The following is a 25,591-nucleotide window of genomic DNA, read 5'->3' as shown; positions in this document are numbered from 1 at the left end:
CTTTGTAAGGTACACAAGATTGTCAGCTGGAAGAGAATGATGGCGATAGAAAGAATTAACTGGATTTATCTGACAAACTTACTCTGATAGTCTGCACAGCATGTCCTCCCTGTATCTGTTAACAATTAAATCAATTGCTAGATATGAGTAAGAAGTTTCACATAACACTGTGTGATTACAATGAAATTATCTTTACAGGTGAAATTAATCTTTACAAGTGAATTTTACAGGGTTTTTTTAAGACAAGCTGGAGTCACTGTACTCCAGACCTTGTGAACGCTGTACTAGCCTGAATGCAAAGCAGGTTATTTAATTTCTAACTTGCAGAAGATCTTAGAAATGGCCTACATACAAAACCACAGCTTTTCTTGTATGTGGTGGTATATTCTAGTTGCTTAACCAATTACTGAGGCTGTGCAGATCCCATTCTGAGTAGCTAGGAACAAATACAGACAACACGTAGACAGGCAGGAGCACACAGAGAACGCTGGGCTTGGCTCCCCAGTGAAGCTTGAACTGCCAAGTACCACCACAGTGGTAGAAGCTGTACATCTTCTAGCAAACATTTCACATCATCTCACAAGAACCAACTACCTTTTTATTCCAGGTCACATGTATACAAATCACAAGTCTCTCCAACTTCTGAATTTGTAAGACTCCATTAAAATAAATTAGTGACCACTTCAAGGGCACTCTTCTGAAGGCACACAAAGAGCTAGCACTAGCTAGAGAAATCATACACCCAAAGTCACACAAGTGCTTTAACAGTAACTAGAGACAAAACTCTTTCCTGCTTATTTACACTATATTTGATAATTAACTGGCAGTGAAGAGCTAAGCTACTACACCCTTGATTTCTAGAAGAAAAGCTTAATAATAATTACAGGAAGTCCAACCCCTTTTTCTTCCTGCTATCTCACGATCCTGGTACAGCAAGCTTCAAGTTCTGTAAAAACTACAACCAATAACTAAGGCAACTCTTCACAAAGGATGCATTGTTGAGTTATAAAACAGATTTCAACAACTAAGCTATGTTTCAAAAAGCCAGTAAGTAATATAACTCTAAGAGATATACAGATAACTAAGTACAGAGCTACTTGCATCGCTTTACGGGAAAAATTGCATAGCACAGTTCCTCTCAAAAATCTGTAATTCCAAGGAATTTCAAAAGAAACACTGGTTTTGGTGTGGGGATATGTATGCATGTACATATGTGTACATATATGTATATAGATATGCATATATTTAATTTGGAAGAAAAACAGAAGGGAAGGGGAGAGAGATGTCCTTACTGCCAATGCAAATTCTCCAAACACTTTTCCCAGCACAGGTATTTTAACCCAAAAGCAACAAAACAACTTCGTGAAAACTGAAAAGGGAGAAGAGACATTTGTCTAAATATTCTGTTCTGAATAATGACTTGCACTTAATTTTCTTAATGGAGTATGGCACAATGAGGTTTTATTTAGAGGCCTGTATGTTCTAAGCAGCATTAAAATAATAAAGCTCAATTTGGAGAGCTTAATCTAGCTAATGATACAAAAAAAAGCCAAAGAAATACACAAGTGTTGCTTCCATTTTTTGCTGTTCTGTACTTTCTCCTACTTTATACCACTTCAATGTGCAAATGCCTCACTTGGACCCTGCACTCCTCCACTGCAACATGACCTCTAAATTCTATTATGGAGGAATAACACAATTTCTTATTTTGTCAGTGATCAATGAAAATCGTTGGGGTAGATTTTGACAGGACTATTTTTCCCAAGTTGTTTTAAGAAACCATTCAGACCACAGGGGTTCCAAATAGTTCTTCTAGTTAAATGAAACCATTCTCCCTCAAAAAGGTAGGTGTATAATAGAACAGAACACCCAATGGAGAACGTAACATTGGCATGCAAGCAAGGAGCTTTGCTTAAGGTGGAAAACAACCCCAACCCCAAGATAAAGACACTTCTACATGCGACAGAACTGGTTACACAGGTATGGGACAAACAGTAATTAAGTACAGTCTCCAAAAGGTCTCTAAAGGGTCTCTAAGGATTCTCCAGCTGACTTTTCGAGACATACTAAGAGGAAAAAACACTGTCCCAAGAACTATTTCCCTTATAAAACTCACTACACAGTGTCTCAGGACTGACAGTACAGAATGAATACGATAATTCAGATCTTAGATCTACAGCTTTATAATCCATACTGGTTTGGTATTTAAGGCAACCTTCTTCCACTCACACTCACTACAAATCAAGCCACCAAGTGGAACATACACTGCTTCCCTAAGAAGTATCTTGTCAAAAGCAATTCAGTGTGATCCAAGGGTAGCATCACATGAAATTTACATTTAAAGACGACCACAAGGATCAAAAAATAATTTAGGGACTAAAAAGATATACTTACATCTGGATATTCTTTTACAGGCACATATAGTTTCTCTTGTAACTGTACAATAGGTCCCACAGCATCTGGTAATTCTGCACTTCTCTTCTCCGTACTACCATTTAATGTGTCGTTATACATGTCTTTCCGTACTCTGCTAATTTCTGTGGGGGGAAAAACGTATATTAGGTATTAAATACAGTAACAGGTTATAATCTAGCATGACAGTCTTCTCTTTCTAATCTTTCCCAAATCTTAATGCCATTTTCTTCCTCTCTTCATGAGCATCATGGTAACTTGAAAGAAAAATCTACTCTGGTTTTGTTTAGTTTTTTGTGGGTTTTTTTTTTTTTTAATTGCAGCACCCCTCCTAAATGTTTTCTTCATGTCTGTAAATTTGCTGCCTATTCATCCTGTTTATGGAATTCAGCTACTGAAATAAAAATTATGTGCAGCTCCTTAGAACACTTACAAGATTATTCACATCATTTAAAAGGTGTATAAAAACAGTTCTTTTATGTATTTTTTTATAATAAAGCATCTAGAAAGCAAAAAAATTAGAAATCTGTACCTAACAAAAAATACAAAAATGCATCTATAGAGTACTATTTGCTAGTTATGAGATTAACTATAGCATTTGGAAATGAAATGGTGCATCTTTCAGCAATGAGAAATCTGACAACTCAAAGGTGCAGTTACTGAGCACACAGTGTGACAACAAACTAGTAAATATTGTTCTACTGACTACCCCCAGTGAGATAATGAAAACAATGAAGACAAGTATGGTATCAGAGACCTGGGCAACTTCTATATACACCCAAAAGTCCTACTACTTCATTGCAAAGTAATGAAAAACTCCTCGACAGCATCAGGGAATGTCACAAGTGGACTTGTAAGTACTGTTTCTACCAATTACACCTGTATTACCCACACCTTGAGGTATTTACTTGCAAGATGTAGTTGAGTAGTTATAAACAAGATAGTTAAAAATGGATAATTTGATTCAAATCCAGGTTAGTTTCACTAAAATGTAACAATCTGTAACACAAAGCTTTCTCTTATTTAACCAAAAAACATATTTAACAAGAGCTTATATTTCATTTCTAGAATTGTTAAACTGGTATTTAAATTGCTGCTATAAGAATAAAAAACCCCGTATTTCAGAACTTACAGAATTCCAACTAGTATAAAATTTTCTCAATTACTTTATTCCAATATCACCAAAGACTTACTTAAAATGAATGTATTAACCAACTTCCAAACTGAAAACTAACATTTAAACAGGCATTGTTCCCAAAGCATTAAGACTTTTGATAGTGGGGGCTATAAAGCAAAAAACAGGTATCAATAATTCTAGTCTTTTACTCAGAATTGTTATAACTGCTTTCAAAAGCTTCAGAATTAAAATGAAACTGAACACAGAAATTTTATGTTTTCATCTGACCACAGGAAGCCACAGAAATGGGAAGTCACTTGAAACTCTAGCAGCAGCCAAGAGTTTAATATAACCTCTGTTTCATAATCAATTTCTTCTCTGGCAAATGATTTATAGCTGAGATTTCACCACTTGAAAAGCTGGGGGCAGGGAGGGAAAGCATCAGAAACAACAAATCTCTGAAATGCAGCAGACCTCATTTTCAACCGAGTTAGTCTGAATTAATTCTAACAAACTTACTCTGCATATTCAAGAACAAGTTGTTTCTCCACTGGAAACTGACATACTCAATCATGTATACTATATAAAGATTTGGTGGTTAACACCTGTTTAGAACGGAGAACACAAATTTCGTCACCATATAATCATAGCTCAAGGAAAAAATCCACAGCTGTTTCTACACTGACAATTTTGGCAACAGCCACAAAATCCTCAGAACTACAAGCAGTATTTATACTGGCTTCAGTATGTAAAGAAATTCTTTAGCACATCTCTTCGAACAAATATTATTATCTTTTGGCAGACTTTGTTTCCTTTTCATTCTCTTCAGATTTTCCATTAACTTACACTACACTGAAACAAGCTAGGCAGTCTGCTGAAGTACTGAAGCATAAATAGCAACATGGTCATTTTTATTTATATTTGGCAGCTACAGAGTAGTTGCACCGAAAATTGCATTTTAAATTGTATCTTTCATGTAGAATATAATCACTAACATTAAATATCCTAGTTTTCACAGGAGAGAAAGAACACTTATTTTAATCTTTCCCTTGCAAATACTCGTATGTCACATTCGTGACACTGTAGAGCCAAACATTCAGAACACGCACAGATAGTATGATAAGCTGACTTGAGGACTACCACTGAATTCTGGCTTGTGTGAAACCTAAGCCATCTATCACACCTCAAATGTTACACAGAATGAAGACACCCACCAACTCAGGATTTTCTACTCCACTACAAGATCAGACACCTAAAATTTAGTTTTCTTTGCATATGTAGGGTTTTATCTTCTCTCTCTACATTCAAGCCATTGGTAGCACTGACAAGTATCAGGACAGGGATAGTCAGCTACATCAACTCAGCATTATCCCGGGCTCCTCAAGTGCTACTGTTTCTTCTGCTTCTTGACATTTTATCTTCTCTGTTGCCTTAGATACTTTCCCTACCACCTCAGAAGAAACATTCAGAAGCAATAGGTGAAATAACAAGCATGTATTTCCAGTTTTTCTTTAACTGCTGATCAGGTTTCCAAACTCCCTTTCTGTATAATACACTATCTAGGAGCCTCTCTTTTCACTTACCTTGTATTTGGCAGAATTGAAGGACTACTGCTTAAATTACAAAATAATTAGATCAAATCTCCAGTTCACCCATTCTCTCTCACTCCCAACTATGGATAGAATACAACCTACCTTCCTTCCCAACTTGTTAGCCCAGCTGACCACAAGCATTCTCCCAAATACACAACTCAAAGTTATTTATCTGCTTAATATGCATCCTGGGTTTTTCCAGATTCTGCTGAAACCTTTTACACGTCTTCAAGATTTTTTTTTTTTTTCTTTTATGACTACCAGCAGTTTTCTCAGATTCCTGCCTCTTGGTTAATCACACCTCTTGTGTCTCAACACGAGTCCATACAAAAGTACTGAATTTTCATCACATCTGTCCTTTTATCATCTCCATTAAACCAAATTCAAGCTTCTAGTCTCGAGTATCTTGCAACTTTGCCACTCACTTTAAGCAGTTACGTGTATCTATAGAACTATCTGCTACTCTATTTCCAGCACCTCCCTCAAGAGTTTATCAGAAGTGCAGTAAGACTCCAGAAAGCCTCACCAGCAGCATGTTAGAAAAGCTAAAAGCTCTACTCCCCTTTCATCTCTACCAAGTATCCATTTTATTCTGTTCCGAAATACTTAAAAATACTTAAAAATCTGAGGACAGGAGTAGTACAAAAGCAGGAGGGTCACACCCTCAAAGCACACCTTTTTATTTTTTACCATTGAATCCACATATCATTAAAAGTAAGAGGAATTCAAGTAAACAGCCTTTTATTTAGATTTATTTCACATCATTTCTTACACACTACCAAACAGATGTCTCATCTTCCCTTCCCAAAAGCTTCTTTGGCATGTCTCTCATGAAATCACACGTCCCAAGTTCATTTGCAAGGCTTTAGCTCCTCCACATTTATAATTCTTTACAAATTCTTCCACCATGTTATCTCACAGGAAGCCAACTGATTTAAAAATAAGGAAAGCTTTACTTTCAAAGTGAACATCTAAGTACAGTTCTAACTACTTTACCTCTATCTTGACACTGCAGTGGTAATTATGTTGCATAACACTCTAGGGATTTAAAAGAGAGTTAGTAAGGAGTGAGACTTAATTATAATAGTAGATATGGCTAAAAAAAAAGCATACAGCAGTTTCACCATTCCTCTAAGCTGTGAGCTCTGCAAATGCAGTAAATAGGCCTTCCTTTGAAAAGATCTAAGTACCCATCTCTACTGTAGGTAGAAGCAGAAACTCATATGAATAATTTCAAAATCCACACTATTCGACTTTAACAATACTCGGGTCCGTACGTTGTAAGTAATAAGTTTAGCAGTAAATGACAAATTTGTCTTGCTCACAGCAGGGCAATGGACGAATAGACTCAAAACCAAACTAGTTTCAATGTAATTATCTTGTTCCACCTTAATATGGCATGACATAGTCACCTATGGTGGCAATGATATGCATTCTGGTCCAGGAGAACCTTTTTCTTCCTCTGTCCCCGAAAACTATGCAAGTAATGTAATCTTTTGTTTCCTTCATCTACAGATAGTATTTTTCAATCTCTCTAATGCCTTTCTAATATATGATCTGAAGAAGGACACACTGTTTATACTGACTACTTTTGCACAGAGTGTAGCACAGAGATGTACTTTTTCGGTTTCTTCATGACACACAATGATCAAAAGTATTCTTCCCTCTTGAGCACATGAAGGACTGTGTTCAGATGAATGTTTGTCATCACATTAAAAACCACCAAGAAGTTACTGCTTTTCAGCTGTCAATTATCATTCCCTGAGAGGAAGTAAGACTCTGCACATGTGTTTAAGACTGTTGGATTGCAACATAAAATGGGTTTACATAAACCACTCAGCAATCATATTCAAAGTAGGAAATCACTGAAAGGTTCAAATTCTTCCTCTCCCACCACTTTCAGAGTTGCAAACCACCCTCATCCCCAGTGCCCATAGCTTTAGAATTTCTCATCATAAATGCTTCTTCTAAATTATAAAGCTTTATCTTTTGAAAGAGCAGCAGACTTGGACACTGTTTTTAAACCAATGCATTCACCATTGCAGTTTAAACTAGAACTAAGAATTTGAAGAACTGAAACAAATCTTCTGACATTAACAATTTGCTCCAATTTAGCTACAGCCGTTTAAACAGAGCTAAACTGATGCCACTCTCAGCCTATGTTCCTTTCCTAAGTCTAACTCAACGTTAAGCCATCAATGCACACAGAATTTAATTCTTTAAACTGAAGAAAATAAGAAGTGTTTATCTGTCACGGAAGAGCCACTCATCTATCATTCTTGATTTTTACAACACACAGCAAATGGGGGTGGAACAAACCAATAGCCACAATCAGCAAGAGATTCAGAATGAATCAAAACACTAACTGTCCTATAACACCACTCAGCAGGCTTTCTTAAAGAAGCAAAGCACCACACTCAAAGATTCTCAATCACAAGCTAGTTTCCATATGAAAAAAAAAAGTTACGAGCAAATTTTTAAAAGTTAAAACTTTATGAGGTATGGTGAGAAAAACAGTTATGTTCATATAGCTAAAAATCTACACGGTACTTGGATCTCAGTGATGCATAGAACATTCAGTTTCAGTTTTCTACTTTCTCACAGAAATCAAGTTATGCCCAAAATATCAATGACAAAATTTTACATACAGCATAATTTTATGCATTTTGACAGGAAAAGTTAATTCTTACAATAAATTTATTTCTTACAGACTATGGCACTAGAAACAAGTGTAAATAATGCCTTCAATACTTCCACAGTAATTTTTTGTGAAAAGTGAGAAATTCTGATAACTATCTATCAGAGATGACTTTAGTAAGTCCACTCAAATTCATGAGATCAGCATGCATTGAGCTGAGGAGGCAGGTGGGGAAAACAACTGATTCAAGTCCCTTCTCATTCTTTACTACTAAGTTTAATAGTTTTTTTTAATGTGAAATGCAACAAAATGCGTGCAAAAAGTTAATATTTTTATAAAATATTTTTACTGCACACAACTGCTGCTGGATCATCAATTTAGGAATTTAAGAGGTACTTTTAAACAACAAAATACATTTTTTCCAATTCTTTTGCAATCAGATAGGTCCCCAAACTAGTAAACAAAGGCTACAAACGTTCTAACATACAGACATACAATTATCACTTTGGAAGATCCAAATCCACTGAATATGGATCAAATCCATTGAATATGGATCCAGGGTTTATCCAGGCAGACAATCCATTCCATGTTCCACTAAAGCAGTACCCATCAATTAGACAACTGCAACTAGATACCAGTTTTATATAATACAGTGTTTTCTTCAAACAGCATCCAGTAATATTGTAAGCAAAGCACCTGAAAAATGTAACTAAGAATGAAGAGAAAAGAGCAGAAAAAGTATGTAACTATTATATTCTGCTCTTATTGAAAAATCTCTAAAGACAGGTGGATTATACACTCTCTTGAAAGCGTTCTGAAGGCTAATACAGAGCATGTGTTCAAAGTACAAGGTGAGCAGTGTGCTGATGTTCACCCCCTGCCCAAAATGAACCTTGTTGACACAGCACATACCAAATTTAAATACAACCTTTATTATAAAAAAATTAAAACAAGAACCAAAACAATGTGACATCGCCCCATTTATGCACTAAATTGATCAACACTTTCTCTCAGAAAAAATGAAGAAGAATCTGTAAGTTCTGGACACCACCACTGAAAATATGGCATACAAGTCACGCAGCAGTGTCACCCAATAAAAAAAAAAATTATTTGCATTTCAAATTTCAATTCATCTTTTTATTGCTTGAAAAAACTCTAGTTTCTTCTCCTTTGTTCCTCTGACCCAATCTAGCAGTACACATTCAATGATTAAACTGTCAGACCAATGATAAGTGGGCAGCACTTTCAGCAATTTGTCAGCACTCTCAGTATCAAAATTCAGTCATTTCTTTTTGCAGGAAGAGCCTGCAAAACTCCTTCTGTTGTGGGTAGTTGTAAGGTTTGCATCAAACTGACTTCAAAACCAAATAGAGCACACTCATCTGTTCTCTTTGTATAAATGTCAACAGAAAGCTTTTAAGTGCTTTATTATTGGTGGAACATTGCAACTCATGTGTTTTCTAATCTAGCAGCTTTAGTATGCTTACTTGGCAAAGAAGTAGTTGGTTTTATTCATTACAATTTTAACAGTCTTCACTGTTAACACCAGTGCCATTTGCTACAATTGCTGATGCAGCAGGAATAGCAATGCTAGCAAAAAAACAAGTCATTTTTAATATTGTGCCACATGGACCTGTACCCCGCATGCATCATCAGTGTACAGACTAAAATGTTGGCAAGCACTTACTCTACCCACCCCCTGCTATTAATCAGTGAAATTGCATCAGGCAAACAAGATTCCTATAACCTTTCCTTCAGAAACCAATACGGAGTAAAAAAATAAAAATTCAGACAAACATGATCAAGCATCACAGCTGATAAAACACAGTCCACTTTGACAAATTTTCATACATCAGCAGTTTTGGTTTAGAGCATGACATTGAACTCTGACATAATTAACTTGCAAATTTAAAACAGTCATGCATTTGTTTCCACTTACTAAAACTTGCATTTAGGTTATTTAATACGATAGTACGTCAGAATGGCCAGAACAGGTCTGATCAAAAGTCCATCAACCCTGCATTACATCTGACAGTGGCAATCTGCATTCACTTAAGAAAATAATATAAAGAAGATTAAATACAGTCTCCTCTCTTTTTCTTGGTAAACTCAAAAAGCTGTACCTTTGAGATGAAGTCCTGTGTCTCCTCATATCCCAGTACTACATTCCAAAAAACCTACAAATCTTTTAAGATAAAAATCAGTTTAGAAGTTCCTAAGAGGATAGTTGGACAAGCCTTTCAGCAGTCTACTTGGTATCGTCAACTAACATCATCTAGCAACTGACATATGCTATCCATCCACATCCAAATGAGTATCTTTGTAAAACTGAAAGCTTCTTGAGGTGAGTAATTAGCCGACAGACAGAAAACAGTACAACTAAACTAAACTTTTAAGAGTCAATGAAAATTAAGCATTTTAAAAGTCAACATTAAAAATCAGAAAAATGAATCCAGAATATTCATCTCTTTGTTAAGTCTCAGCATTAGATCAAGCTTACACAATAACTCAGTTAAAGTAAATGAACATATACTGTTCTGCTTGTTACAAAATTTCCTTACAACATGGGTTAGATTAACAGCATCAAACTCTTCAAAACATTTTCCACTAGTAAAGTCCATCAGCACAGCACAACTGCTGAAGCAGATTTGGTGGCTCACATTCATATCAGGCTGTGCTGGTTTTGGCTGGGGTAGAGTTAATTTTCTTCACAGTAGCTAGTATGGGGCTGTATTTTGGATTTGGGCTGAAAACAGTGCTGATAACACAGGGATGTTTTCGTTACTGCTGAGCAGTGCTTACACAGAGTCAAGGGCTTTTCTGCTTCTCACCCCACCCCACCAGCAAGTAGGCTGGGGGTGCACAAGAAGCTGGGAGGGGACACAGCTGGGACAGCTGACCCCAACTGGCCAAAGGGATATCCCACACCATATGATGTCACGCTCAGCATATAAAGCTGGGGGAAGAAGGAGGAAGGGGGGGACTTCCGGAGTGATGGCGTTTGTCTTCCCATGTAACCGTTACACATGATGGAGCCCTGCTTTCCTGGAGATGGCTGAACACCTGCCTGCCGGTGGGAAGCAGTGAATGAATTCCTTGTTTTGCTCTGCTTGTGTGCGCGGCTTTTGCTTTGCCTATTAAACAGTTTTTATCTCAACCCATGAGTTTTCTCACTTTTACCCTTCTGACTCTCTCCCCCATCCCACCGGGGGGGAGTGATCAAGTGGCTGTGTGGTGCTTAGTTGCCGGCTGGGGTTAAACCCCGACGCAGGCTTAATTATTACACTTTCAAAAATCTTCTACTCTAGCTCCCTTTAGCACCAAGTTGCCCCCGATACTTAGTTACAAGTAGCACAGTTATGCATACATCAAGCTGCTAAATCTATTCGAGGTTTTTGTTTGTTTGTTTGTTCTTCCCATACCCAGTAGCATAAATCAAATGTTTGGCAGCTAACCATAATAATAAACAACATGGGTATCTTTGATGCGGGAGAATCAGCAGTAATACAATTCTGTCCAAACTACTAATCATGATCAGAAAAATGAAAGAAAGGAGCCATCCATTCTATGAGATTTAAACAAATTTACTTGTTGCTATTTAAAAACATCAGCTTAACAATACGAGCTCAATCAGACAGAACTTCCATGGTTTTAGTTCCTCACGCGTGTATTTTTTAAACAAAAATCTTTTACCTCAGTTTACTGTCTGCTTTTGAAATTGCTCTTTGTGAACAACAAAGATAGACTGGTCTGCAGTGGACCTTCTCTACCCGTTCCATGCTCCCTACGTTTAAATCCATCCATTCACAACAGAATCAACTGCTGTCCAATTTCTACAGGTATCTTCAGCATATGAAATAAATTGTATTTATATTGAACAACTATGAAGTTATGTAATGGGAAGCTCTCCAGTTAAAGCCAGAACATTCTCTCAAAAAGTATACTGAGCACTTCAGAAAACAATAACCTACTTCACATCAGAATCCCCTTGGTATCAGCAAAGAAATCCCACACCCTATGCTATCCCACCAGTACGTGCAAGGAAAAGGCAAGTAAAAGTAAAAGGCAAGATGCTATTTTACAAACTTTAGAACAAAACAAACTAATTTAAACAAATTCCTGGTTGAGACCTTCCAAAATAATCAGTTTTGAAGCTTAGTGGAGAATTAAAATTCTGATGGAGTTATCTAAATTTCAGTTTTGTTTATTCTTGGAACTGAGAGGAAATCAAATAGTGAAAACTACTAAAAAAACCTACTTGAAAGAACTAAATAGCAGCACCATTAGATTCTTTCCTGCTTTTCAAGGGTGCATCTTAACACTCACCATTTACAAAGAATAACGTAAAGCACATGAAGGTTATTTTCTCAATCTTTTGGAAACCATCCACAACCATCCTCCACAGAGTTAGCAATTACAAGAAAACATTCCATTGGTTAATGCACTCTTTGTCTTTTGTATGAAAGGAGTGAGGGCATCTTTTTTACTTCCATGATCACACAAAAATAATTAACTATTCACTAACACAGTAATGTCATGAGAGTCTTCTCTCTGTTTTACTCATTGTTTTAAGGCCAAAGTAAATTTCCCACATCTTCCACATACAAAGGCAATCTGAGGGAACACAAACTTTGTAGCTAATATAAAGTATTTCAGGAACTGTTGGAAAGTGAAGATGCATATCCTATGTCCTTTGTCAATTTTACACATAGCTTTGTATCAGTCTCTTTCTTGTCATAAAACTGAATCTTCTACAGTATATGCACACAGTGATCACCTGATACATGAAAAAAAGCTAGATATCTGGACCATACATATGTACTTAGTCAGTGAGTTGAAGGTGGAAAAAAAAAATTAGCCAGGATTAGCTGATTAGTCATGCAGAATTAACATTACGGATTCTTTATTAAAAAAATATACTATACTGCTATTGAGATGTTGAAGACGACACTTTGTAATTATAAAAACCTGGATTTTGGCACTAAGTTTTTGTACCTCTGACATCTAAAAAACCTGTGATCATTGGCTATCAACTGACAAATTTACCTAATACTGCAAGACATGAAACATCAAAAACTGAGAAAGCAAACTTATCTAATCATAAGCAAATGACTTAGTTATAAAGTGAACATCTCTAATTCTAACCTGCTAAGCATATCAAAACAAAGCTATTCCAGTATTTGTAAAAGCAATGTCTCTACATATACGAAGTACTGTTTCATAAGAGGCTGACCTGACAACTTTCATCACTTCAACTGGAATCTAATCCATTTGAATAGGACTGACTAGTTCCTCTCATTCCCAATTTACTTTTTTTAACTGATCATGTACGACAGTAATACAATTCCACTTTTAAACATACTGCTCCCTATCACACGGTATTGTTTTACATGCTGCCCTACCCTGGCTCTCTCAGCATTTTATTCACTAGACTGTATGAAAGTAACAATTTTTGGTTGACAAGTACCAACACTGACATTGACAAGTTAGTCATCTACCACATTAAATACATTAACTATTGCACTGCTCTGACATTAAATACATTATCAAGATGCACTGTGCAACTTCAAACTAACTTTTAAGTATTGGAAGACTTCCCAGAGTTAGGCAGTACATAAACAAAATCACAATCTCTACTTAACCAAATATATAAGCAACACCATACCTTAAGAAATTTTATAACACAGCTGACCAAACTACAGCCCTAAATTAAGTATTACCCATCTGTGTTAAAAGATTATACATGTCCAACATATCTTTTAGCTTATATTTATTAAGTTACAAAGCTTAATTAGCACAGACATCAATTCTTAATACCGCAGTAGTCAAATATTCCTGCATGTGATAAACTGATACATTTATCCATTATCAGCAACATTTGTTGATGAACCAACATACAAAGTTGTTTTAGATTTGGCTTTAGTAAGCAGAGAAGACTTCAAAGGAGATAGCCATCAAATCAAGTTATAAACCTTGAACAAACAGAAGAACAATGAATTTTATTTAAGCTTAGATTTCAAAACAGGTGACTTTGATGAAGTAATGGAACTTGTTAGCAAAATCATCTGAACAGAAAAGATCAAAGATGAATGTTGGAAAGAAAAAAACCTGGAAACTCTGAGTTGGAAGTACAATAACCAAACACATGCTCATGCAGGAAAAGGCTCCAAAATTTAGTTCAAGAATAAATATTCCAGCCAGACACGTTAGTCCGTTTGTATTACTATGCCAAATTCCAGAAATGTTGAAGAACTTAAAATACCGGCATGAAAGTCTGTAAAGCACACTACAAGTTTACCAGAGTCAGACTGTGCTAGACTAACATAATAACTATGAGAGTGCTTAAGAAAACAGAGCAGCGCTAAGTTGAGTTTCCCATGCAAAATTCTGCATGGAATTTAACTAAAGAAACGGTGCTTCCTAGAAAAGCTCTTCAAGGTATAAGCTAAAACAAAGTGACAATAGCTGTGCTAAAAGTAGAACTAATTAAAAGGAGGTTGACCAAAGGTGATGGAAAACCTCATAAAAGGTGAACTGAATAATCTCTAAAAATGAATTAGAGATTTTCACTCTGAATTGTTAATGCCGCAAAACTAGGTTACACCCCCCCACCCCCCCAGTGAAGAACGTTCTGTTTGACACCCACAGGATGCAAAACCCATTATCAATCACACACTAACCAGGAGGGACCAAACAGTGACAGCAGTGGAAGAGCAAATATCTTAATTGATGTAGCTCCGTATGGTATTTTTGATAAAGAACAGAAGAAATGCATGAAGAACTCTGTTAAAGTGTTGTATATAATTTCGGTCATCCTCATTCAGACAAAATACTGAAGATATAAAAGGATATTTGGATCATGTGAAAATGGACAGCCACTCACAGGAAAAAATAAAGAGGTTGGCTTGGGGAGGGGAAGACACAAAAAAACCCCCCGAGAACTACAACAAAAAAAAAACCCCAACCAAGAGAGGTTTGCTCATTATCAAGACACTGACAACTGCCACCAGAATAAGAGTTAAAAGGGCAACATGTGCTGTAAAATTAAACAGATTTTAACTGGCCACAAGCAAGTATAACAGTAAAAAAACCCAGAATTCTGAATTTGAGACACATGATTTTGGAGGAACCCACCATAGCGAATTACAATTTTGGTGGGAAAAAAATTGTTAAATCAAAACATGATCTGTTTTCAGATAACATATATGATACATAGCTTGGGATAGGAATTCCCTACCAAGACAGTCTTCAAATTACAACAAATTAGACAGATCACACACCAAGAAGAAAATAATTCAGTATGCAGATGGTTTATCAAACTGCTATATGACCCACGCTTATCATATGTACAGTAAAGATTAAGTTTTTATTTCAAGAGCCAGTCTTAAAAAGACTACACTACATGTGCTAATAAGTACAGTTTTACCTTACTGCAAACTGTAATTTATTATACAAGCACAATCAATGACAGAAATTTATATATGAGAAATACAAGTAAAAAATTTTAGTAACATTAAATACTTTAACCAAGGTGTTGAGAGGATAAAAAAATGCTTGTATTTATGCTAGGTAGTACATGCAGAAAATAGCACTACTTAAAAACCGTCACTGAGTTCCTCTATTACAACTGTTAAACAACTTCAATTTCACATTGAAGTGATTAAGATAACCAGTCAGCTTTGAAAAGCTGCTTGTTTTTCATCAATCTAGAGAAAAAAAAAAATGTGTTTGAATTCACTGCAAATACATACACCTGAATAATCTTCTAAAAGATAAATATACCTATGTAAACATGGTTCTCCAGGGAACTGAAACCTGGCAACAATCAAACTAAATCTTACATGACTGAGGCCTAACTTCAAGGTTAAAAAATGGGCTGTTTGTAATTGTCATTTTTACTGAACCTGAGTATTTTTCCAGACTTGAACATAAGTTAAACTGAAGAGACATATTAGTATACTAATCTTACTGTTATCCATCCTTTTGTACCACGCATTAGTTCAGCCATCTGACTCAACACATTACCAGCAGGCAGGAAATCAGCAAGGCAACTAACTTTTTCTAAACATGCACAGCCAGCAAAACTTTAATGAAGAGAATCCACTACCACTAAAGCATCAACCTCTGGTAAAGTGAGAAACAAGAACATTGCCACTTAGGTTTCTTTTACTGCAATGAAAGGTACTAGCTGTTATATGCCCTATTTTATTTATTGTTATTCCACATAGTGAACAGAATGTACAATCTAATTTGCAGTTGGGTATGTTAAAACATACCTAGCCCATCCTTCAAAGTTTCATTTCCTTCAAGAAAAAGTAAAGCTCTTCAACTACAAAAAACCTCCATTAAGAGCATTTTTATACTACAACAAAATCCCATTGACTATCAGAGTTATAGGCAGATTCACAATCTTTTTGCTCCTTTACATGATAAACAGATACTCACTTTCCAAAAACTACAGTGTTATCTGCCCTATTAGGTGGATTCTTATTTCGATAAACACAGAACCACGCTCACTCCCTTCAACCGTAACGGAGCTTTCACTAAGAATAATGAGACTGTAGATGGCCTGCCTACTCTGTAAACAGTAGCAAACATTTGGTTAGCAATACTATGCTTAATTCTATAAGTAATCAGAATAAAATAGACTAGGCTGGGCCTTCCGATCATCCTTTTCTGTTTCACACACAATACTTAATTTGCATGTAACATTGGGCCCCCATTAGGCAGATTTGCCTTGAGAGGTGAGGTAGCCATAGCCAAAACTGCCCTCAGAGTATTTTGGTCAGTACAAGTCAAAACTACCTTGAAGATATCTTCATAAAGGTACATCACTTTACAGGTACATCAAAGGTAACTTATGCACTTTGCCATGAGATTCCAAGTCTATGTAACGGCATGGTTACATAGACTGCCACAACAGCAATCAACTAAAACCTAATAAAACGAAACCACAGCCTTTCCTCAAAAGACATCAATTGTACTCTCTTCAGGAACGTGAAGAGGTTAGTATGTCTTGACAAATTACTACTAACTTTTTTAGAGTTGCACAATGTAACTATCCTGCAAACTACGACAATATTCTCATATACCCTTGATTCCAAAATACACAGCAAAAATGCCACTATTAATTGAAATAATTCTTCAGGTTTCTAAACCACAATAATTATTACTAATCAGTAACAATAATTATCACTATTACCAGATATTTAGGCCCTGCCTTGAGACAACGCATCAATAAGATATCACCTTCAAGAATAAGCACAATGCTTCTTTCCATGTAAATAAATACACACTGTCTTGGTCTATACCTTATTACGTCTTTAAGTTAACATTCTCTTGTTCAACACCAAGAGATATTCTCTAAAAATGCTGAAGGAATTGCACTTTTCTGGGAAGTAGACCTTTATGAACAATCTCATGAAACACTATAAAGAAATCAAAGAGAATGCTTGCAAATGTGATTTTTTTCCCTAAGAGAGTCGATACAATTGATTCTAGAATCCATATCCCAAGCTTGAGTATTTGTTAAAACACTCAGTGCATATGTTTAACTTTTAAGTTGAAAACGGAATATACTTATATAGCATGCTTTGGTATACTTCACCAAAAAAGGAAACATGATTTTACCATGCACCTGAGGGCACAAGAGTCTGTTTAATAAGCATTCAGACCCTTTATGAAATAAACCTTCTCTACATAGATGATTTTTTTTTGTTTGGTGGATTTTTGTTTTTACTTTGAGACAGCAAAATCCAGCACAATACGCATAGACAGCATAATAAAACCACAGATGTGCTAAGCAATGTATTTAAGATAATTGACAAGTTTTTAGGTAATTGTGACTATTATTAATGAAGCAAAAGTATTATCATTTTTTCCTCTTCCTTACTTAACCCGTTTCCTTAATAAGCTCATCATTATTCTGCAAGTCACCTGTGACAGTCACTCAAATCCAGTAGCAAGATGGTAGGATACCGCACCTTTCACAAAGACAGGTCTGGTCCTTACTCCTTTGCCAAAAATAATTAATAAATAAATAAATAAATAAATAAATTAGTTCAGAGATCCCCCAGTATCAGAAACATCACTCTTCCTGTGAGAAAAAAAAAAAGCATGCCTGAAAGTCTTCATCTGTGTGCATCTTATGGATCAGTTTTACTGCCACAAAACAATTGTACTCATATCTGGCAACTTGCTAAATTCAACCAGTCAGCTAAGCTGGCATTTTTACATTCAAAGACCTCTGCCACATGAAATAAGGTATTAACTGACAGCAGAAGAAGATACTGTCCAGCAGCAGAGGAGGAATGAGAATTTGCCTCTGGGTTTCACAGATATTTCCTGACAGCAAAGACATGGCAAGACTCCAAAACTTTGGATTTACTCCAGGCTCTGGAAAGCAGTTTCCTCTAGTAGATGTATGCTTTTGCCCATTTTCCTCATGCCAAACCTTCTCCTACTCCCACAGTGTCTTTTCTCCCTACTCAAGTCCCACTTTTTACCTATGGAAGATATGATTCTTCATTCCTTTAGTTCTTCAGTCAGTTCTAGTTCCCACCCAACATTCCCTTATACCTCCAAACAGTCCACAAACCATGAAGGATGGCTACATCACCAGACTTTTTTGTCTAAACACAGCATCTTCCTGACTGTTTTTAAAAATCAAAACAATTTCCTTCTTAAAAGCTGGAATTTCAGAAGAGAGCAAAGCAATTGCTCACAACACAGGAAAATGAGTCCGTTCTCTCAACTCCATTCCCCAGATCCACAGAAGCTGACAGCTGCAATTACATGGCCTTCTCAGGTTGGAGTAAAGCATGCCTATCCACGATAAGATAGCTCAATAAGAGAAATTGGATGAAGGTGCAGCACATACTCAGCAGGATAGTCTTTTTGGACATTTAAGTGCTCAAATGCAAACATGCTATCTGTCTCATTTGAGTCTAGGCAGACTGCTAGACAAAATTATAAAAGCACTCACTTTAGCAACCTCTCAGAGCAAATTTTTAAAGTGTATTTTTTGTTTTAAAATACTAAGACATTCTCCCCATGTTCATTCTTGAAAATTTTTTCACTGTTTTAATTGAAGCTTTCAGTATAGTTCAACCTAAACCACGCACTTGGCATGAGAAGTTTTAGGTAATTCTGCAAAGTTACATACAACACGAGGTCATTTAGTGGCATATATAGTGCAACCTTAATCGTAAGTTGTACCAGAGCTACTTAAAAGATACGTGACAGCACGGCACATTCCAGAGGTTATATCCGCAGCTTTACATTACATAATTCATACGCTTCTTCAAAAACACACCCATATTCTGGATGACTGAAAGAGGATTTCAACTTGTGCACCAAAAATACCACAATTACTGGTATCCTATTAACAGTATATTTCTTTTCAGCGTGATAGTGTTCAGTACCAGATACTACAGTGAAAGGTAACATCACATTTGCTAGCCTGCCCATAAAGTCACTATCTGAATTTTGTTTCATGGCTTATCTTATGCATCTTAAGGAGAACCCCCACCCCCGGGGGGGGGGGTGGGGGGGGGGGTGGGACACCACCACACAAACAAACAACCCTCTCCCTCAAAAAGCCACCACCACTATGCTGAGATGTATTTCAACTTTAAATACAGGGTATCAAAATGGAACCAAGATGAGGCCTCAATCACACACTTACACTACTGCTTCCAACATTAATTGCCCAGAACTATAGTCTGCCTGAGCAGATGAACCATTGCTCATTAAATCACAGCCACGCACAACTACTAATGGCATATAGCTGAGGCTACATTACCAGAAGGGAAATAAAATTTTAACACTTACTACATCAAATGGGAGTAGGAAAGTTTCATTTTCTTACTCCATTTAACATTCAAGACTTCTTTTTATCAGCTTTGGTTACAAAAGCAGCCAAAACCTGAAACAGCCTTTCAGGCTTATATTTTCTGCTAGTCTCTGTTTCTTTCCCTCTAACTCTTCTCTTTCACCCACCTATTCCCACATACTGGCTGCAGGGGAAACAATTCTCTTTTGAAATCATCTTTGAAGGATAAAGAAAAAAGCATAGGCAAATAGTCAATCCCCTCCTGCCACTAGACCTGCAGAGCATCTCGTAAGAGCTTGACTGCTTTCAATTACATTGTGCTGTGGAAAAAAAACTCAACCACCAAACAAACAGAAAAACCCCACAGAACAGAAGAGCGTAGAAGAGTTTTATTGGGTCCTCTATCCATCACTTACACTTTAAAAACTCATTTCAACACGATTTTCTTATAGAAAATGGAACCAGACTATCAGACCATAAAGTGTTCTTGAAAGTACCAACAAGCACTCTAGGTAAAGTTTATAAAGCTCCATACAGTGTAGCAAGGAACTGGAAATACAACCAGTAACACTAGTTATAATTACTATTCAAAACAGCCTGGATGCATGCTGAATATATTTCAGCTTGCCAGGAAAAGCTTATGTGAGTAAATTCTATTAGTTTCCCTCTATTAGTGATGAGTATTGAATGAAAAGATCTTGGTTGGTATATTTTTTCCAGCTTTGAAAGGCAACGACATTATTGGTATCAACTGTCATGCTTCCTCTCAAAATTAAAAAAAAAAAAAAAATCAAAACATTAACAGTGAACTGCAAATTGTAGCTGTGCACTGCAAATGGGGACATAAATATTGGGGGCTTTGCACTCCATTTAGGTAAGTGGCTGTCATGATCCCCCAACTCCTCAAGAAGCGAATTTAAAAAAAAATATATTTTGGGAAATAATCTCTGTCACCTGCATCATTACCCCTTTAGGTCAGTAACGAAATTAAAGTGAAGCATGGAGATATTGCTGATTGCATGATGAAGGAGGAAAAGCAAATTATATAGATATCTGGACACCTCTTCAGAACTTCCAATACTGGGAGGAGATCCTAAATTAAAGTTTTTAGATGGTATCAATATAGAAACACATTCTGCAGTGAGATTAAGAGACCAATGTATTTAAGCAACCTACTTCTCGTATTTACTAAGACTTTGCCAATTATTTCAGGATTGTGAATCACGTAGCTTGCACTGGAGAAACTTATTAAAATTTACTTTGTTTCTGCATTTCAGTAAAGGGAGTTTTGCCCGCTTAGAGAAGTAGTGGCAATCAGTAAAACTGGAAAGTAAACTCAGCTTCCTATCTCCTTCCCTTCATTTTCCATTCTTGCAAGAAAAGTAACCAAAAGGCAAGTCTAATTTTACAGATTCACACCCCGCCTCAATGTTTCAGTTCTTTCCCATACTTAAGCAAACAGTACTAAATAAACAATCTCTACTCTGAAATAATCTGCTCCTAACACAACTTTCACATCTGGTTAAGAACATGAAAGATAAAAAGTTGGGGGGGGGGTGTGGGGGGTGTGAGAAGGTGTTTTTGTTTTTAAAAACATCTCAATGAAATACTAAGAACAACAACAAATTGGATTTCCAAGTTTTTCATAGAGATTTCTCAAAATATATTAATTCTCAATTTAACAGATTTTGGCCCACAATCAGATGCACAGATCAATTCCTAAACTTGGGAATGACTAGATGCCCTATTTAAAAGTCTTCCTTAATGACAGATGCCAAGATATGTATTTGCTAGAGACAAACTGAAAATAGAGCTTTACAAATTCAGTCAACAAAGCAAAACAGAAGCTAAACTATGAATGGTAAGGCTGCAGTAAACAATACTTATGAAAGCTATGAAATGTTAGAATAGATTGAGACTCTTCAGGACTGGAATATAAAATGTAGTAGATTAAATCCAATGCTACATGCAAAGTAAATTCCATGAAAAAAATTATGTGCTCTTTTATACATTATACTAAGGTTCAACAGTAACAATTCAGAAAAAAGTCCACACCATTCTGAGTAACGTAACAAAGACATTTAAAAAATAATGACTTTTAGGACCCCTAAAGAAACATAATGGAAAATAACAAACAGAGCATGCTGAAAATAAAGCAATAGTTACCATTACAGAGTAAATGAGGAGCACAGAACACACATCAAAGTTTAAATAAATAAGAAATTCAAAAGACACAGAGTGTCTTCATTGTAGTTTATATTATAGCAGCATCAAGACCTTTTGTACTGGGCACTATACAGAGAAGCTCTCACTTTATCTCAAAAAAAAGCTCTTTCTGAAAGTTTATACTGTAGGTATCGGTATGGGAAAGTAGAAAAATGAGGTGAAATTAGTCAGTACAATGTATCTGGTTACAAGGACAGACCTAAAAGAAAAAATAGTTTATACAAAAGATAAAGAAGATGAGATAGGATGAACGGCATAAAGAAATTAAACCAAGCCAATTTCCCTTGTTGAAATGCAAGGTGAAGACCACAGTGGATGAAACAAAGGCAAAAGGAAACCCATTTTGATGTAATACAGACAATACTGCCAAACTGTGAACATGACTTTATGCAACTACAGGGGATAAATGCCAGTGTAACCACTGTCATTAGAAATAGACCATACGAGCTCATAAGTGCACCCCACACACACAGAAATAGTGATGAGAAGTTAGAATACCCTCCCCTCTTTCCTTGATGGGCATTTGCTCTGTGTTGATATATGCAATACAAACAAAAGCCAGTAGGAAAAAACTAACTTGAAAAATCGATCTATACCAGAGCGTTCAAAGAAAATAGAGCATTAATCATACATTGTACTGAGAGTAAAATGTTACTACTGGCAGTTGTGTTACATCCTACCACTAGCTATAACATGAGTTGCAACTCATTTTTAAGAGGCTATTACATTCTTTTGTTTCTTAGGTTTTATGTTTGTTTGTTTTTTTATCTGAAACTTAGAAAAGATGAATGGCAACACAAAAGCTTAAGTCTGCACAGACATTTAATCAGCAGGAAGAAAGAACAGTGAAAATAAGGCTAATCCTAACCAAACAGAAGATCCAAAGAACTATCACAGTGAGCTGTATGACACTATTCCTGCTCTCCTTTAAAGAAGCAAAAAATTGCATAGTTAAAAAGGCAGCACACCACTCATCCCAGAAGAGAATTACAGATCTTGAGGAAGCTGTAAAAAATAAACTATGACACTAGAAGAAAGTTCACTACTCTAAAGGAAGGAGACTGCATATCTGAAATCATACACAAAAGTCCAGAAGAAATCAGAAATCTGGACCATCAGAAAAGCATTACTCCAAAACGTCAGGACTGCTATACCACTTCTTCCTTTGAAGGGTAAGAAGAGTTACTTAACAGCACAGTGCTGCTGAAAAAATGAAGTCATCACTGCCTGTCTTCTCACTCCCAGCTGCATAGTTCCTTAACATCTCTCACACCAGCTCTGCCTTAGTAAGCCAATTCAACTCACTAATCGAGCAAAAGTCTATTCATACATTTTCTCTTTTTTGCTTGATTAGCTTTCTTCCAGGTTACTGAGCTGAAACAGATCACTGAAGAATCCACTGAATGCCAGAATTAGCAGAAAGGAAGTAACACGGACACGTTCCCAAACAAGAATCTCCTTTTTCCATCATCAAGCTACTAAATTAGTTCAAAAACCATCTTCCATAACTTCTCTCCAAGGTTTTCCAGTATTTTCTTTTTTTAAAAAAACAGGTCTTACAGTTGTTTTGCAGTAAACAGGTTGGACATAATCTCTTTTGCTGTTAACTCAGCATACATATTCCCATCACAACTCTACACAAGACCTGTAACTTGGTCTTTCCTAATTGAACGGGTGCCTCTCAATGCTTACCGTCAGAAGACAATAAAAAGCATAGGAACAGGAGTAAAAGTTGCACCAGCTAACTCTGGATGTCTGTACACATCTGAACTTGTCTACCTGTGGTAAAATAAGAATTCTAAGGAAAAGTTGGTCCCTCTTACAACAAAGCGTGGAAGTCCAGTTAATGTGTTCATTTGAATCTATTGCAGTCTCAGAAAATTAACATAAAGTAAAACAAGATTATAAATGCTACTGCACATTTCTCAAGCAAGTTAGGCTATGGTTTTCCTGTGACGAGAAAATAATATAGAAATTTATATAGAAAATACATTCTATAGAAATTCTGTTCTATATTTTCTATTAAAAATGTGAAACACATTCAAGAACTTGTCAACCATTCATTTTATTTTGCCACAATTCTATAGTTTAAGCAAAGGAATATGGATGAGCTAGTCATTAACTATAGAAATGGTGTGTGGTAGACTTCCAACAACTGCCAGAATGAGGCTCAACTGTTTTTACCACACAACTACTTAATAATCCTTACGTCTTCTGCTAATAAAGGGTACTACCTCTTAGGAAGCTTTACTTTACTAAAATTAAAAATAAATAAATAAAATCTAAAAAAAAAAAAAAAAATCTATCAGGATTGGTCACAGGTTTGATTTTCTAAAGGGCAGAACAAAATTAAATCGAGAGCAAGAAATGAGCAGCTGCTGTTTCATATACTTGCTAAAAAGATTATTCATGTTGGCCCAGAAATCAGGCCATATTTTACCCTTGGGAATTTTACCTTAGGGGTCATATAACCAAGAGAATCATTCTAGTACAGACCATGCTTCTGATTTCATTTAGGAAGAGAAACTGGACCAGTGAAATATTTATGTGTTCCTGTTCTCTTCACCTTAAAGACAGTGACAAAATCGAATGCTATTCATTCTTAGTTCTGCCTGAATGATGAACACCTCTCAAAGCACCCAAAAGAGCAGTCCAAAAGTGTGGCAGCGAGGACATTCAGTTAAGTGTCTAATAAAAGTATATATTCCTAAATGAATTTATTTGCAATTATTTCTATGAGCAGATGATAAACATATCATCTTTTAGTAAGCTCCCTAAAGAATGTTTTGTCTTCTTTTTTTAATGTAGCGCTTACCATATATGGAATCATTTGTAAATTCAGTTCCTAGTTATCATATAGGAAGAACATCAGCATTCGGCACTGCTAAAAATAAGAGGTTAAGAGGATGGCTTGCTGAAATGTATCAGTACCAACAATTTTGAAAAATGCTGTGCCTCTATCAGAAATTGTGTTACATACTATTAGAGAAAGTATCCTACTTCCAGTGGGACTTCAAGACCAGTTAAATCATTTATGGCATTGCTTCTCATATCAGTGTAATGCTGCAAACAGCCTTCAAATACATGGATATGCTTTTTTAAATCTCAAATCACATTAGGGTTAAATCTGACGTAAGGGGAAATCTGTGAAGCAGTTGATAAGTTTCAAGTAATTATGCATATTAGGTCCTCCTTTATAACAGGAGCAAATTTCAAGCTAATAAAGGAATAGATTTTTTCCAAAAGCCTTACCATGTAAAGTTTAAGCAGCAAGGGCAATTTTTTTTTATTTAAAAAAAAAAACCCAAAACACAACACAACACTGTATCTAGTTCTTAAATAAAGGAAGACTGAAGCGTCATCCATCTGAACTAAACAGGCCAAGCAAAATACCCTGCAATTCCTATGTTCTCCTCAATGTCGAAATGGGTGGATAAATTTAAAGCCTGCTCTCTCAGGAGTTGCTTTATAAGCAATTTTCTCCCAGTATCAAGGTCTGCAATTTCCATTTGGCTGCCAGTTTGCTATTAAATTCATCACCTTTATTATAAAAATGTGCTGCACTCCACGGCCTGCTGCACAAGAATCATAAGGAAGACATTTTTCACTGCTAACAGCAGCATCATTCCGAGGCAGCCATCACATCCATTCAGACATTAGTGTCTCCAATGTAATGCAAGGACCTATCACTCACATGAAAAAGCCTTAACAGTGGGTATACCTCAGAGGAAGTTCTTCACAGGTGGTACCTTTAGTTCAACTTTTTCAGTAAA

The 25,591-nt window shown here is 36.1% G+C and overlaps 1 protein-coding gene across 8 annotated transcripts in view; it reads right to left on the bottom strand.

Annotated features, from left to right (window-relative positions):
- QKI (QKI, KH domain containing RNA binding) overlaps window positions 1-25,591 on the bottom strand; it is a 166,883-nt gene that overhangs the window by 124,995 nt on the left and 16,297 nt on the right. For all 8 annotated transcript variants that reach the window (XM_076333967.1, XM_076333968.1, XM_076333969.1 and 5 more), the window contains one exon: window positions 2,395-2,537. In XM_076333967.1, the coding sequence (XP_076190082.1) occupies window positions 2,395-2,537 (143 nt within the window). The remainder of the gene's footprint in view (window positions 1-2,394; window positions 2,538-25,591) is intronic.

The sequence above is a fragment of the Aptenodytes patagonicus genome, chromosome 3 (assembly GCF_965638725.1).
Source record: "Aptenodytes patagonicus chromosome 3, bAptPat1.pri.cur, whole genome shotgun sequence".
Classification (NCBI taxonomy): Eukaryota; Metazoa; Chordata; class Aves; order Sphenisciformes; family Spheniscidae; genus Aptenodytes; species Aptenodytes patagonicus.
Note: the sequence above shows the minus strand (reverse complement) of the source record. Positions and strands in the feature narration are given on the sequence as shown.